Consider the following 14,981-nt stretch of genomic DNA (forward strand, 5'->3'; position numbering starts at 1 on the left):
GCTACTTCATGATGTGCCACATGATTAGGGCTGTCTGTCACAATATCAGATTTTCACTTCAAGATTACCGTGGGCCAAAAGAATTCACAATAACAATATTTGCGATATCAGTAGAACATCTGAACAAAATAATAATGATACTAAATGCTGTCAGTGAAACCGTAACCATACAAAAGTGTACGAAAAGAACAATTCCACTACTTAATGGATACTGAAAAGGCAACCCTTTTTTTTATTAAAAAATCGATTATGAAGTTTTCTGAATCGAGACAGAATCGTTCTAGAGAGAATCGAGAGAAATCGAAGAATCGATTTTTTTTTTTTTTTTTTTTTTCTTCCACCCCTATTCCAAAGCCACCCATCCACTCGTTGGTGACAAGTGTAGAGAATCGTTGTCATCAATCCAACTACTTCATGTCTTCTTTACATCTCACAGCTACAAAAACACACAGAGAAGCTACATTTGTCCTGTTCAAATCCAATATAGACGAATATAAGATAAAATACCCTCAAGCGACACTGGCTCACAAATACAATGCAGACAGGCACCTGCGGAATATAAACACACATACATACACATAGCTACAGTACTAGAGTTAGGGCTGGGATAATACAAAAGCTACATAAGTAGTTGGCTACATAGTTCAGGAAAATAACACATTTCCCCTAAAACAAACCAGATAAATACCTCTCTAACAGAAATACAGTAACCATGGCGTCACTTTTCAGGCACTTCAACTCCCTCTGTTGTCGCCATCCTTACCTCTTGGTGTTTGGTTGAAGAGCTAGGTTATAGCTTGATATGCTAACTACCACACCATCAAGTGTCCGGCTTCCTGTCCCTATGGTGGGTGCTTTTACTGAACCTTTAAGCTCGGCTTCTGAACCCTTTAATCCTTTGCTGCCAACAGACTTCTGTAGTTTACCCTTGTTTTATCTCTGCCTCAGTCAAGGCTTATTCTCTCTCTTTAGCTTGCTTTTCTTCATTGTTCTTCTGTTTACTTGTCTTTTTCATGCTAGTTGTGGTTGTTGGCAACGGAGGGATGGGCAGTTTTTTTTGATTGCTGGTGGTTATTTATCCGCCATTGTGTTTGGCCTCACTGAAGATATGGAGCTTGATCAAGTGAGCACATGTGGGGGAGAGGGGAGAGGGGAGAGGTGCAGTGTGTGCGTGAGCAGGGATTGACACTCTCAGACACTCCTTCTTGCTCTGACTTGTCAAGAGTCTTGCTGAACAAGAGAGATAACCCTCTACGACCACTAGAGAGCAGCAGTGAGGCGTTCACGCGTGAACAATCCACATTCCTCTGCACGGTGAGCTGCATTTGTAGAATGGAATGTGAGTTGAGAGAATGAGAGTGTATTAATGGTTGTGTGTGTCGTGCATAAATAATTCACAGGATGCAGGACTATGCAGATGGATGTGTGTAAACTGTGGCTGTTGTGGCTGGGATGATGTAACCTGTGGGATGCTCTCGAAGATTTGCTCTCTGATTAATCAGCAAAAAACCAGGCAGGCATTCCAGCATCATAGATGGGTGTGGCCTTTGAAAAAAAACAAAGATTGATAGTGTGAGAAGTTGAAGCTCAAATGATATTAGTTCTATTCAAGTTCTCTGGACCCTATTGGGCAGGTGTCATGTATTAGTGCCGGGCACAAAACACTTTCACACAGGATATCAGTGCATAGCAAACATGTTGTCACTGAGGGATCCAGGTTTTGTATGCTAATTCTATGTAGATCAGAGATCTTAAAAAAAATGAGTGATCCATAAATATACTAAACTTTATGCTAGCCAAGCAGTTTATGGTCCTTTACAAGCAGACCGTCCTCAGTCCTATCATATATTTGTGGGCTCTGCTCTACTTTGTAAGGTATGATGCATAAGATTGCATATGCTGCTATTTTAAAACCGTAAGCGCCCTCTTTCTAAAAGCTAAGCTCACGTTTTAAAGTTATCTGAAAGTTTGCTTTAATTTAGGATTTCAGCTGAAGGTTTAAGTATTTAGTGGACACTTTAGTGTCAAAGGCTATAAATGAATGGAACAACATTAGTGATGGTAAATAACAACAGTAAGGGATGGATCTTCACATGATTCTTGTTAGTGGACACTTTAGTGTCAAAGGCTATAAATGAATGGAACAACATTAGTGATAGTAAATAACAACAGTAAGGGATGGATCTTCACATGATTCTTGATAATAGACAGCAAGGCATTGATCAGATGGAATTGGGTAACTCATATACCACAAATGAAAAACATCTTGATTGAGATCTCTAACTGCAGAGGAAGCAATATCAAACATTAATCAGAGGAATGTAGAGATTGAGAGTGGGAATAGAGCTCAATGAAAAAATGCAACTATGTTGGTGCCGATCCAATGGCTGCTCTATAGGCGAGAGTAAAAGAATTGAATTGAATTCAAGGAGCTCCAGGTGTCAGGAGTCAGTGAAGGCTTTGATCTATGCACAGCCAGCTTTCAGAATGTTACTGAGCACAAATAGTCTATTACAGCTAGCTAGTATGAAAGAAAAATGAAGATTCGGTGCAGCATAGCATCCTATTTTACAGGACCATCACAAACAAAATATACGAGGAGTATACGACTGCATGATCTACTGTTATTTGGATGGGGGGGCAACTCCCAGGCTGACTCAAACGATGTGACAAGTCAAATGGTAAAACATTTGCATGAAAAATGTTCTATTTTTGCTGCACCACGTGTTTAAAGTTAATAGTTGGAATGTTGTAACCAATACATGCTGTAACCAAATGGGTAAGCCTTATTTATTCAAGTTGCTGTCTAGCGAGCGACCTGGTTAAAGGTAGTTAAAGGCCTGGTTAGAGGTAGTTAAAGGCCTGGTTTTTAACCTTGTTAATATGTCCATATGGTGTTCTTCTTATGATGCAGCACAACTTATCATGAGTGAAATAAGACACCTTGGAACTGCAGTGTACCAGGCAACGTGTGGTTCAGTGTTCCAATTGTTAGCTAGAGTATCAGAATCGAATCAAACCGGGGTATCTGTGGCAATATCTAGCCCGAGACTTACGCCACCTGCAGGCAGGCCCCATAGAAGAGTATTACACCACTGTTCTATAGAGAATGCCCATAGAAGAGTATTACTTTACTGTTCTATAGAGAATGCCCATAGAAGAGTATTACACCACTGTTCTGTGTTCTATAGAGAATGCCCATAGAAGAGTATTACACCACTGTTCTGTGTTCTATAGAGAATGACCATAGAAGAGTATTACACCACTGTTCTATGTTCTATAGAGAATGCCCATAGAAGAGTATTACACCACTGTTCTATAGAGAATGACCATAGAAGAGTATTACACCACTGTTCTATGTTCTATAGAGAATGACCATAGAAGAGTATTACACCACTGTTCTATAGAGAATGACCATAGAAGAGTATTACACCACTGTTCTATAGAGAATGACCATAGAAGAGTATTACACCACTGTTCTATGTTCTATAGAGAATGACCATAGAAGAGTATTACACCACTGTTCTATGTTCTATAGAGAATGACCATAGAAGAGTATTACACCACTGTTCTATAGAGAATGACCATAGAAGAGTATTACACCACTGTTCTACAGAGAATGCCCATAGAAGAGTATTACACCACTGTTCTATAGAGAATGACCATAGAAGAGTATTACACCACTGTTCTATGTTCTATAGAGAATGCCCATAGAAGAGTATTACACCACTGTTCTATAGAGAATGACCATAGAAGAGTATTACACCACTGTTCTATGTTCTATAGAGAATGACCATAGAAGAGTATTTCACCACTGTTCTATAGAGAATGACCATAGAAGAGTATTACACCACTGTTCTATGTTCTATAGAGAATGACCATAGAAGAGTATTTCACCACTGTTCTATAGAGAATGACCATAGAAGAGTATTTCACCACTGTTCTATGTTCTATAAAGAATGACCAAGGCACTCAGGCCCCATAGAAGAGTATTACACCACTGTTCTATAGAGAATGACCATGGTCTGCACAAGGGGTTTGGTAGCATGTTGACTGAGTGAATTTGATCTTCAGAATATTTTAGAGAGTGAGCGTGTGACTTCTGTTTCGATGTTGTGCCGTTTCAGAGAGGCTAAGCTGGTCATCAATCGTGACATTTAAGTTTCTTGCAGCTTTAGCAGGGCTCAATAAAGAGACAGTTTGTTGCTGATATTATGTTAGTCTGATTAGCTAGGGATAATAAGACTAAGCTGAATGTGACGATTCGTCTCCTGACTCTCCTCTATTTTTCACCAGACCACTGAGGCCAGTTTTATACAAGAGTGCCATCTCGAAAAGTGTGAAAGTACAAATCATTCACTACCATACTTGGGAAAAATTGACCGTAAGCTAGTACTGTAACATGGGGTTAACCATGGAAAGTCTATCACGATGTAGTATATAGTAGCTGCAAGGTTGCAGGACTATTTAAAGCGGTCTCGTCTCGGCTGGCTTGGATTAAACAGCTGATTATGTCCGAGATGCGCACGTCATGGCTTTAACTCTGACGTAATGTTCTTATAATCCAGGATATTGGTTTCTCTGACATATAACAAGCCACTGCCATGATGATCTTGACCGATGTGTTTTTTTTTAAGTGCGAGTGGTTGGTATTGGTGTACATATATCCATTTTGAGAGTTTTAAGAGAGTCTGGAAACTCACTGTTGATGTTGTGGCCGTGGCCTAGAAGCTTATTGGAAATTACCACTGAAAAAAAGGCCGCGCTCACTCAAACCCCAAACTTCCCCCACCATCAGGAAGCGTTTAGGTTCGTTTAGAAATGTCAAATGTCCTTAATGCTATAGTTGTCCCCATCTTGTCTGTGTCTTTGTCACCACACACATTTATTATACTGGTCGCCATGGTTATCTCCACATTTGATTTGTTAATATAGTTTGGTCATGCAAAACTAAACATTGTAACAATGGTTCTACAGGGTTCTACATTTGTTTGATAAAATATGAGAAAAGATGTCACATTCCGACTCATTTGGTCAGAAATGAGGTTGGTTAAGTTGTTGGATACTAAACTGTAAGTTGCATAGGCCTTTCCTGAATGTGAATGACTCTCTACATAACCTCGTTCTTTCACCCCTAGCCCAACTAAAAGCCATTGGAATAGATTACAATAGCTGCACTGAATGTGACCTTTCACCCCTAGCCCAACTAAAAGCCATTGATTACAATAGCTTGCACTGAATGTGACCCCAGGACACTCCCCATGAATTAAAAAAAATGAACTGTTGCACACAACAGTTACAAATGAATGGAACATTAGAAGCATAGAGAGAAACAACATGTTTGACTTTTCTGAAATGATTTTATTATATTTTCATTAGATCTGGGCTAAAGCTTGGAGACCAATGTGTGAATTATATTGGTAAAATTGTAACTTTGGCAGCGTATAGATAGGACAATGGACTTCACAGCATTCTGGTAGGAGAAAGCAATGCACACCAAGGTGGTAATTCCACCCCGAACACTACCTTTTCCTGTTATCCCTAATTACTAATATTGTTTATTAGGGGTGGGAAAAAAAAACGATTCTTTGATTTCTCTCTAGAATGATTCTGTCTCGATTCAGAAAAGTTCATAATCGATTTTTTAATTAAAAAAATGTTTACACATCCATTTTGTGTTGAAATGCAAGCTGCATCGATTATTGCATTGTTCATTGAAAGTCATAATTGTGACAAGGAAAAGCTTTTTCTCTAATAAAAAAAATAGAGAAGGTAATTCATCTGTTGATTTTCTTTAATTATCAAACACAAAGTAGGAAGTGATTTGAGACTCTGAGTAGCAAACTCAAATGTTTTAAAAATCGATATGCATTGATAATCGTTTTATCGGTTTAGAATCGATAATCGGTTTAGAATCTAATCGTTGACCTCGGAATCGAGGAGACCTAAGTTGTCCATGCTTCTGTCATTTCTTTTCTGTAGAAGTATCTAGATGAATGTTCTTACTTCTACCTACACCTTATTTGAATGGACTTCTCTGGTTGCCTGCTAGCCTGTTAGCCTGCTGACTGATTGTGTATTGTGTTTCCGTGCTAGTGCTAGTCTATGCTCCATCTGTTGTCACCTGATTCCACTGTCCATCCAGCTTTTTTTCTCCCATTTTAATCTCAATATTCTCCAGAGCGCCACTTGTCACAAGCGTGTAAGAATGAAAAGATCTTAAGTGTGGATCATGTGACAGTGACGTGACAGTGATGTGACGTAGCAGACACTGAGCTCAGCTCCACACTACACACCGCAGCAAGGGCTCGGGCTCGTCACATTTCTGCGCAGGTCAGTTTCTTGCCTCTCCCTCTCTTATCTCTCCTGTGTGGCATGTCATCAGTGTGTTGTGTCAAACATGTAGGGTTGGAAACCACAATGCTGTTCATCATTAACAGTCATCTTACAAGTCCTCTCAAAGTGGCTGGAGTCCATCGTAGGGTGATTTAGATCTCGCGGAAAAAAAGCTGTATTTGCAACTACTTACCAATTTTTGATATCTTTTAAAGAGGAACTAGTATGTACCCCTCCTAACTCCCCTATCCAGCACACAAACTGTTGTTGATAATCTCCAGGAGACAACACACTGATCCCTTAAATGAACCGGAGGATTCCATCTGAAAGGACAGTGCATGGAAAGGCTCTGACGCCCTCTGAGTCATGGGTCACCTGTCCGTCCACCCACCCACTCTGGGCGCACACTGTTGGTACAAAGGCAGAAGTGTGAAGTTAAGCACAAAAGTTAAAGGTGTAATGGTGTGGCCTTGTTTTGGTGTGGCCTGTGCTTGTCATTACTTGATTTAGATAAAAGTCCATCCCATTGATTCATTTCATGTCACACAGAATTGTCAGCATCATCAGGATGCAACAATTATGCAACTTGCAGTGGTTCTAGCTCCCTCTCCTAACCAGATATTTCCTGTTAGTGTTCCACCCATGTCGCTCTCCGAGTGAGGGCCGAGCATCAGGGAGGAAACACACGTCATGTCATCAGCTGATGATCAACAGATGGAGAGACAGAGAGCGTGCACGAGAGTGACATTTGGGCTAAACAAATAATTGAAAATAATTCTGTTCCTAATTGCAGATGATTTTAACACAATACATACAGCATAGCCTGAAATATAAGCCAGTGGTTTCTTTGGTGTTTGGTGAAAAGGTTCATAAGTAATATGAACTGAGCTGCTTTGCTTACAGTTTGGTTTTTAGTGAAAGTCACTTTTCTTACCAAGCTCTGCTCTTAAAGTAGAGTAAAAAAGAAATAATGATTTTCTTTTTTAAGTACAAATGTAATCGTAGTAATGGACTATTCAAATCAGACTTTAGACAGGATTAAACTTGGCCAAGGTTTTCTAAATAGGAACATGTTACCTTTTTAACTTCTTTCTTTGTCATCTCAAATTTGTAGTGAGGTATAGTCAGCGTTGCTAGCCAGGTCTCATTTTCCGTTGTTTATTAGGCTACGGCTAAAGAAATTATTCCATATAGTTTGAAGTTAAAGGAGTCTTGTGAGTCTTAATGAGTAGGGCTCGGTATTGGCTAATGGTATTGTTTTATCGATAATCGCTTTTAAGAATACATCCAATTCGATATCGATCTGTACATTTCTTGCTCGAACTTTTAGGCTACTATGCAGTCTTTTTAATGGAAAATTCGTGTCATACAGGCGCACACACACACACACACACACACACACACACACACACACACACACACACACCAGGGGTGAATAATTTGCTTGCCCGGGCATCCAGGTTTTCAAATCTGAGCTAGTTATTTTATATTCCCATTTTTCCGGCCGACAGGTGGACGATTTTCTCAATTGCTACGATTGTAAATTCAACCTCAGACCATTAGACATTCTGTTCTATTTCCTTCTGCTCTCACCAAATCCTGTCAGTGACATCAATATCCAGTCAAAATAGAAGGGCTTTTCTAGGTTTTTTAGGTTCATTTCCACAATGGTTACACTTAGCCTAACTGTCATATTAAAGAAAATCCAAAAGTCCTCTTCATTAGATGTCGATCTCTTGAAACTGTTGTTACATCCATTTTTTCCCACTGATAAAGCAACTATACCCATGTGTGCCTCAAATAAAAATAGTTTGGTATAGAAGCCTTTGGCCTTTTCTTTAGTGGCTTTAGTTGTCTAGTGACTCTAAGGAAGTTTGTGTTTGGGCCAATGTCTAAATGAAGTTGTAAAGTACCAGCAGGGAAACCACATATTGTCATGTTCTACATTGGTCTTTCAGGGAGCAGAGTTAGGGTAGTTGATGTGTAACATGTTAACACTGAAATGAACTGATTTTATTGAGATGACAAAAGATTCGTTCATTTATTAGGCCTATTCATGTTTTCTAGAGATCGGTGGGTAGAGTTTGTCTCTAAAGCAACATCCACAAAGCGTATCCATCAATACTCATACAGTCAGTCGGTATCAACAGACCAATGCCATGCAACCTAACATGTCCTATCTCCCAAGCGCAAGATTAATGACATCTCATTTCACTTGATTAGCCTCAGTTCATAGGAATCTGGTCCGTCTAGAATACTTGTCTTTGAGATGGTACCGGTATTCTACTTATATCACTGAATAAATGATCAGATCCCTTGCCTCAGGATATACCACATTTAGTGTCTGTGAATTCACACAGTTTTGGCCCTCCTTAGTGTGTGTGTGTGTGTAGCTGGACAATAATGTAGGGAAAGCAGGATTAGTTCAGTCTTTAGACCATGATACTACCTTATCTGTGTCTTTGGATAAAAACTACAGTTTTTTTCAGTGGTAAGGCAAGATGGCTTCTTCTCCTTTCGCTCCTGGCATAGCCTGTCTCTTCTGCTATTCCTGCAAAGCGTTCTCTCTGGTGACTTGGCACAGTGTTTTCTCCTTTATTTATTTCTCTATTTTGTGTGTCTGTATGTATTGGGGCGGGGGTGGGGGTGGGGGTGGGGGGGGGGGGGGCATGCCTGTGTGTGAGCATGTCTCACTTCTGAGCAGCTTGTTCTTTGGGGTTAATCCCACTAAAGCCAGGTTTCACTGCACATTACTCATACCTGCTGCCCTTGTGTGCTCATTCTCCGTACATTTATCAAACACCGAAAACCGTTTTTTACGGAACATTTACCAATACATTTTTACAGAAGGTAAAACAAATCTCACTTTTTGTTGTTTGTGTGTTCTGTAAATGTCTACTGTGTATCTGTCGAAATTTTGGATATTGGTCCAAGGGAATTCGAATTGGACAATATATCATCGCAACACAATTTAGTTGAAAAGAATTGTGGTGACCGCTGTGGTATTTTTTATTATGGCCGTCTGAAGGTTGCCCGAACCTGTGGGAAAACATTCTGCTGACCTAGCCCGGCATTTCTTTGTTGACACCGTTTAAATTGTAGCATAGCAACGTGCAGCTTGTGCTCATTTTGCTCATGTAGTCTTCCAGTTGGCTTACATTTTTGATCACTTCATAGAATTGTGACTTATGATTCTTTTTTGTGTTGCCCCAATTGGCCAATATCTGTAGACTTGTGGCCTCGGCCCATGCTCCCTTGCACATGTGTGCAGAAAGCTGCTGAGGCGGTCCTCTCCATTCTGTTGGTTGTGTGCCGGCTGTGAGTGTGAGCTGGAGAATGCAGGATGGAGTTCTGTTGTGCAACTTGCTGCTGTCAGCCCAAATGGCCAAAAGGCCATGCTCTCATGCAGAGGGGCAACATGGCTATCATTTGTCTATGTCACAATCCCACAAAGCACCATGTATATCCCATCCCCTGTGGCTTTGTTGTACTTTGTACAAGTAGTGCTTTGGATGAATGAGGACCAGCTACCTGGGGAACACCTGCAATCAGCTACCTTTGCCAGCGATTTATCAGATGGGCGTATGGGAACTGTACGCCCACTGTTTAGAACATCTCTTTCCCATTTTTAGATGGAGAACCCTTCATTCTAGTGATATTCAGTTGAACTGATACATCCCTGTTTTCTGCTGGTATTTGTTGTTGTGACCTGACATCATGTCACTCTGCGGTGGCTCTCCCCATCCATGTCAGGTGACAAGTGCCGCCGTGGTGGTGTTCATGAGGACTGAATAATCTCAATCACGCAGAAGCAGAGAGAGCACATCTAAATCCCCCCCCCCCCCCCCTAACTCGGTATAGTTGAACAGGTGGAACCCCCGCCCTTTGTCAGTGGACATATTGTTTTCTTCCAGCAGGCGGGGCCACCCAAACGTGAGGGCCACATGAGCGTGCTTCACTAGCTGCAGCCCTTCTAAGCCCTATGCTGGCCCACAGGACTGATCAGAAGTGACAAGATAAGTCCAGGCTCAAGTGCAGAGGCTCGTCGCTCCACACTCCCACACCACCCCAATGCGGGAGGAAAGGGGGGAAGAAGTGGGCTGCTGTGCCTCAGGGAGAGGAGTGGATCAAGGGGTGGGGAGCCGGGAAGGGCAAGGGGAATGAAGGGGGGCAGTTTTGGATGGGCACTGAAACGAAGTCGGCAACAGCTTTGTTTCAACCTCTGGTCACAGAGAAGAAGAAGAAAGATCACTGGGAAGATTTTAATCTCTGTTGATGGTTTATGTAACCAGCAGGGCACGTGACCTCAGAAGCTGTGTGACATCACAGCTTGCCTTCCTCTTGTTTCCAGTCAGTCTGAAGCGAATCTGCCTGTAAGACGCACAAAGCCCTGTACAGTCAGGACCAGCGCACAAAGGGAGACCGAGACAGCCTACGCTGGTTATTGGCTTTCCCCCCCCCTCCATTCTCTCTCTCTATATCTGCTCTCTCCTCCATGTCACACTACAAGGATAACACAGGGGTTTGCGTGTGTCTGCTTGACTGTTTGAGTAAGCCTTGTGGAGAAAAAGAGGAATAAATTCTGTATCCGAAGTGGCGTTGATTGACACCTCAATGAGAGAACCATTTCTCCAAGTGCTGGGCCGAGACGAGATGGCCATGAAGCTATTGTTCTGGGAGCTGGAACAGCATTTGAAAAGGTAAAGTGGCTTAAGTAGCGGAGCTGCAAACCAAGCAGACTATATTTGCTCACTGTTTTGTGTTTTTGTTAGGTTCTGTAAGTTCAGCCATAATTACGGCAATTTTAGGATTTTAATCTAAAAAATAAGGAAAAACACATATATTTTGAACCATTGCATTTCAAGTGCTCTCTTTTCCTCATGAATGGAAGCTGCATTATCAATGAGCTACACCCCATGCTATATTCAAGTTATGTAAGGGAAGAAACCTTAGGTTGCTTGTGTTCCTTCATAGATAAACATAGTGATTGTTAAATGTAAAAGTTGTAAGGTGGGCCCTTCAAATTCAGTTTTTCCCCATTATGTTTTGGGTGTGTGTGTGTGTGTGTGTGTGTGTGTGTGTGTGTGTGTAGAATTAATGCATAACGCAGTGTTTGGGTAGCTGCAAATCATGCACTCCAAGGTGGTAATATGGCCGTAACGCTAGGTACAGACTCCCATGACACACCTCTAAAACTATTTCAGAGTTCATCATTTCCCTTAGCACTCTGCTATTGATAACTTCTGTTAGTGTAGCATGTTGAGAATGAGATAAAGTTTCATTTTTAGGACATCTACTCAATATGGCAAGTCTGGGTCCTGTTATTGTCAGGCTCGATTGAAATCTGTCTGGGTCTACTCTAGATCATCTTATGGTAGGTCAGGAACATCTCACAACTGAGTGTTGGAACTTGAACAAGATGGACTAAGGTCAGGATGCTGGTCTGTTCTGACAGCTCTGCTGACTTTGCTTTCACAGTGTCCATACATTGTTGTGTCCAACCTGATTGTATCATTGGAACTGTGGAACAGGTTGACTTTCTCATGTCTCATGAAAAAGATGGGTTGGCTGCTGAAATCCCTTACTGTACGTTGTGCAGCATTCATTGTTTTTGGTGGTGGTGGTTGTGAACGCTGTGATGGTTGGGTTCGGTTGCGTTAGGCTTGTGTGAGGCCAGTTGGGTGTTGCTATGGAAAGAGACTTCAAGTTGGCTCTGTATCCCCTTAGGCCATGAGATGATGATGATGATTTGAAATCAGTGTATGCTGTGTGAAGTAAGGTCATGGACCACAGTTTGTCTGAGACACACTGTTCTGACGTCAGGTCATTGCCACTGAAGGTATATATTTGGGCTCTGTAATTGTCTCAATCCACTTCCCCATCAAAGAACACCGGAAGAGCTTACTGCCCTTTGAGCCGCTTAATAAGGTTTTGGCTACAGTGTTCTGTTACATTTAATGAGGATAAGTGATCTATATTTGCTGTTCGGACACACAGATTAGTCAGAAACTCAAACATGCAGTAATCCAAGTATTACAAATAACCATATGTAGTCCCAGTGAGCTAAAAAATAAGCAAGTCTGTTCATTGTAGATTTTCTTTGGGATGGCATATTTCCCATTGACGTATGCATATATCCCTAGCTGCCAATGAAATAAACGTCACCGTGTAATAAACACTGCGACATATCTGGAAGACTGCCCTGCTGAGGAGAATACACCACTCTTCAGTGACAGAATCCTCATCCATGGTTAGGGTGCCTCATGGTTAGGTACTTAAAAATGTATTAGGAATAACACACAAAGAGCTTATATTTTGTGTGGTGTTGGCATGACAGGAAGCGGAGTCAAGAATTTCTTGTGTATTATTGCTTTCATAACTCATCTGCCAGTAGTTGTTGTTGTTTTTTATTTTGTTATTATCATTATTACATATCAGCAATCTGGACTAAAAAAAAAGGTTCTACTTTATGTTCATTTATGATACTATGAGTTATTCTACTTTGAAACTTGGGCTCATGAGCTCCACTTCATAGTTCTTCCCCTTTGGCTGGTGGTCATCAGGTTTAGCATTTTGCAGAGTTACAACTGGCCGTTTTGATTGGCTGGTTTTAATTTGACATCAACACTTCCTGGCCTTTTTAAATACTCTTCTCCAATGTAACATGCGTTTTGGGCATTTCCATTTTGTCTGTTTTTCCTCATGCCCACTACAAGCAATTCATGATGATCAACTGTTCAAACTTAGTTTTTAGTTGGACCTGTTCAGGATGGCTATATTGAGAGCTCTCATGACAATCCTTTATTCTAAGGCATCCAGCCTCAGAAACCTTCCCCTAGCGTGCAGTAAAAGCACACCTGTTATCACAGTGAAGGTCCGCTTTAACAATGTAGCCCCTATGTCCTGAAACTCATTCAAATACAGATAGCCCTATGGTCTTTTTTTTACTGTTGTTATTTCTGCTAATAATGCCACTAGCTAGGGAGCGAGGTTCCCCTAAGAACATTCAAAAGTACACATTTAACCCGTTCTGTCATGAATTTGAATTTGATTTTTTAGAGTTGGCTCTGTTAGGAATGTCTGAATTGTGATCACTATACCTCCTCTACTAAGCCACTATTAGAGGTGACGGTGTATGATCACATAATGACATCATTATTATTCATCATACAGCATCACTCTAAATAATAGAGGGTCATTTTCCACATGATAAATAAGCTGACTCATTCGTTATACAATACCAATACATTATATATCTACACGTGTAGATAGATACGTCAACGTAATGTAGATTTTTGTAGAAAGGGCTTGGCTGTAGCACTCAATTACGTTTAGGCTGTTGTTCATGTTCAGTTAATTCAGTGCTGTTCTTACTTTAACCAGCAAGTGGCAGTGCACCTACGTGTGGAACTACAAAATAAAATGTTACATCGGGTCTATAATTTCACATTAGTTTAAAATACTTATTCTATGAAGTGTGATGTAGTTTTAGCGCGGCGGGGTGTGCTACTTCTGAACTGACACAAACGTTGAACTCAATTTAAATCGAGTTTATGGTCAAAAACATTGGGAGTTAGGAAATTCGCACAGCCATCATCTCGTTCCAACCGGTTTCCCCAGCTTGTAAATGTCGTGTAGAATATATTATGATGATACAGTCGGCTGAGATTCTTGTGGGGGCGTGTCTAGGTATAGTTCTTAATATAAATGTGTCTCTCCGCCAATGGGAGCCAGCAATGTGCTGTTTTTCTTACATAAATTATGCAAATGATAGAGGCTGCAGATTTTCATCAAAGCGGAGATGAGCTGACCTTGGCGATTCTTAGTGCCGCAGTCCTAGATGAACGCTCTCGGGATGCGATCCTTCCCTTCCCTTAATTAACCCTGAAGATGTGATATTTAATCGAAGAGACGAAGGTTGTTTACCACAGCTATATCCTATGGATAAACTAGCATGAATTCTGCATGCTACACCGTGGCGATGGATCTTGGTGTTTGTCAGCTGAGACATTTTTCGATATCTTTCCTGTCGTCGTTGCTGGGGACAGACAGCTCGACCGTCCGACTGGATAATAGGTAACATTTTCAGTAAACCCTCGAGTTAAGAAGATATTAAAGCGATATCTTAGTCGCCTGGACACTCGTCAAGGTTGTGGTGCTCTGGTTCGTAATGTAAAGCCACGAATTTGTTTTCGTTCCATTGTGCTGAGTAAGACATGTTATTGAATGATTTTAGAGCGATTCCTGTGTGTGCTGCCATTTTGTTAAGGTCGAATTAAGCCATAGCAAGTTGTATGCTCGTTTTGCCATTATCCCAGGGTGCTTGGATGCTGCGTCTCTTCGCTTTATGACCGGAATTTGTTAATATGTGCCGCAGAATCAACGTCTGTGATTAAATATGAATACAGATATTAGCGTGATCCCTGCACATTTGCATGTATCTCAATTTCTTTTTCGCTTAAAGTTTTTACATGTCAAATGTTTGTTATTTGAAGACCTATGTGTTACCCTGTGTAATTCTAGGTGAAGGGAAAATTAAGTGATCACTGTTGTTTTGTCTTTGCAGTTCCTCGGGTGCCAGTGTTGTGGCCATAGACAATAAAATTGAGCAAGCAATGGTAAGTCCACTATTCCAAGTCCTTGTC

At 41.0% G+C, this 14,981-nt stretch overlaps 1 protein-coding gene across 3 annotated transcripts in view; it reads left to right on the forward strand.

Moving 5' to 3' along the window:
- The window catches only part of tsc22d1 (TSC22 domain family, member 1), a 39,339-nt gene that overhangs the window by 9,992 nt on the left and 14,366 nt on the right, over window positions 1-14,981 (forward strand). Inside the window, exons 1-2 of one of the 3 annotated variants that reach the window (XM_031561109.2) lie at window positions 10,475-11,036; window positions 14,903-14,954. In XM_031561109.2, coding sequence (XP_031416969.1) covers window positions 10,951-11,036; window positions 14,903-14,954 — 138 coding nt within the window. In that variant the 5' untranslated portion in view covers window positions 10,475-10,950. Of the gene's footprint in view, window positions 1-10,474; window positions 11,037-13,526; window positions 14,413-14,902; window positions 14,955-14,981 lie in introns of those variants that run through there. The other 2 variants (XM_012819826.3, XM_012819825.3) reach the window with 2 other exon arrangements.

The sequence above is a fragment of the Clupea harengus genome, chromosome 2 (assembly GCF_900700415.2).
Source record: "Clupea harengus chromosome 2, Ch_v2.0.2, whole genome shotgun sequence".
NCBI classification, from domain to species: domain Eukaryota; kingdom Metazoa; phylum Chordata; class Actinopteri; order Clupeiformes; family Clupeidae; genus Clupea; species Clupea harengus.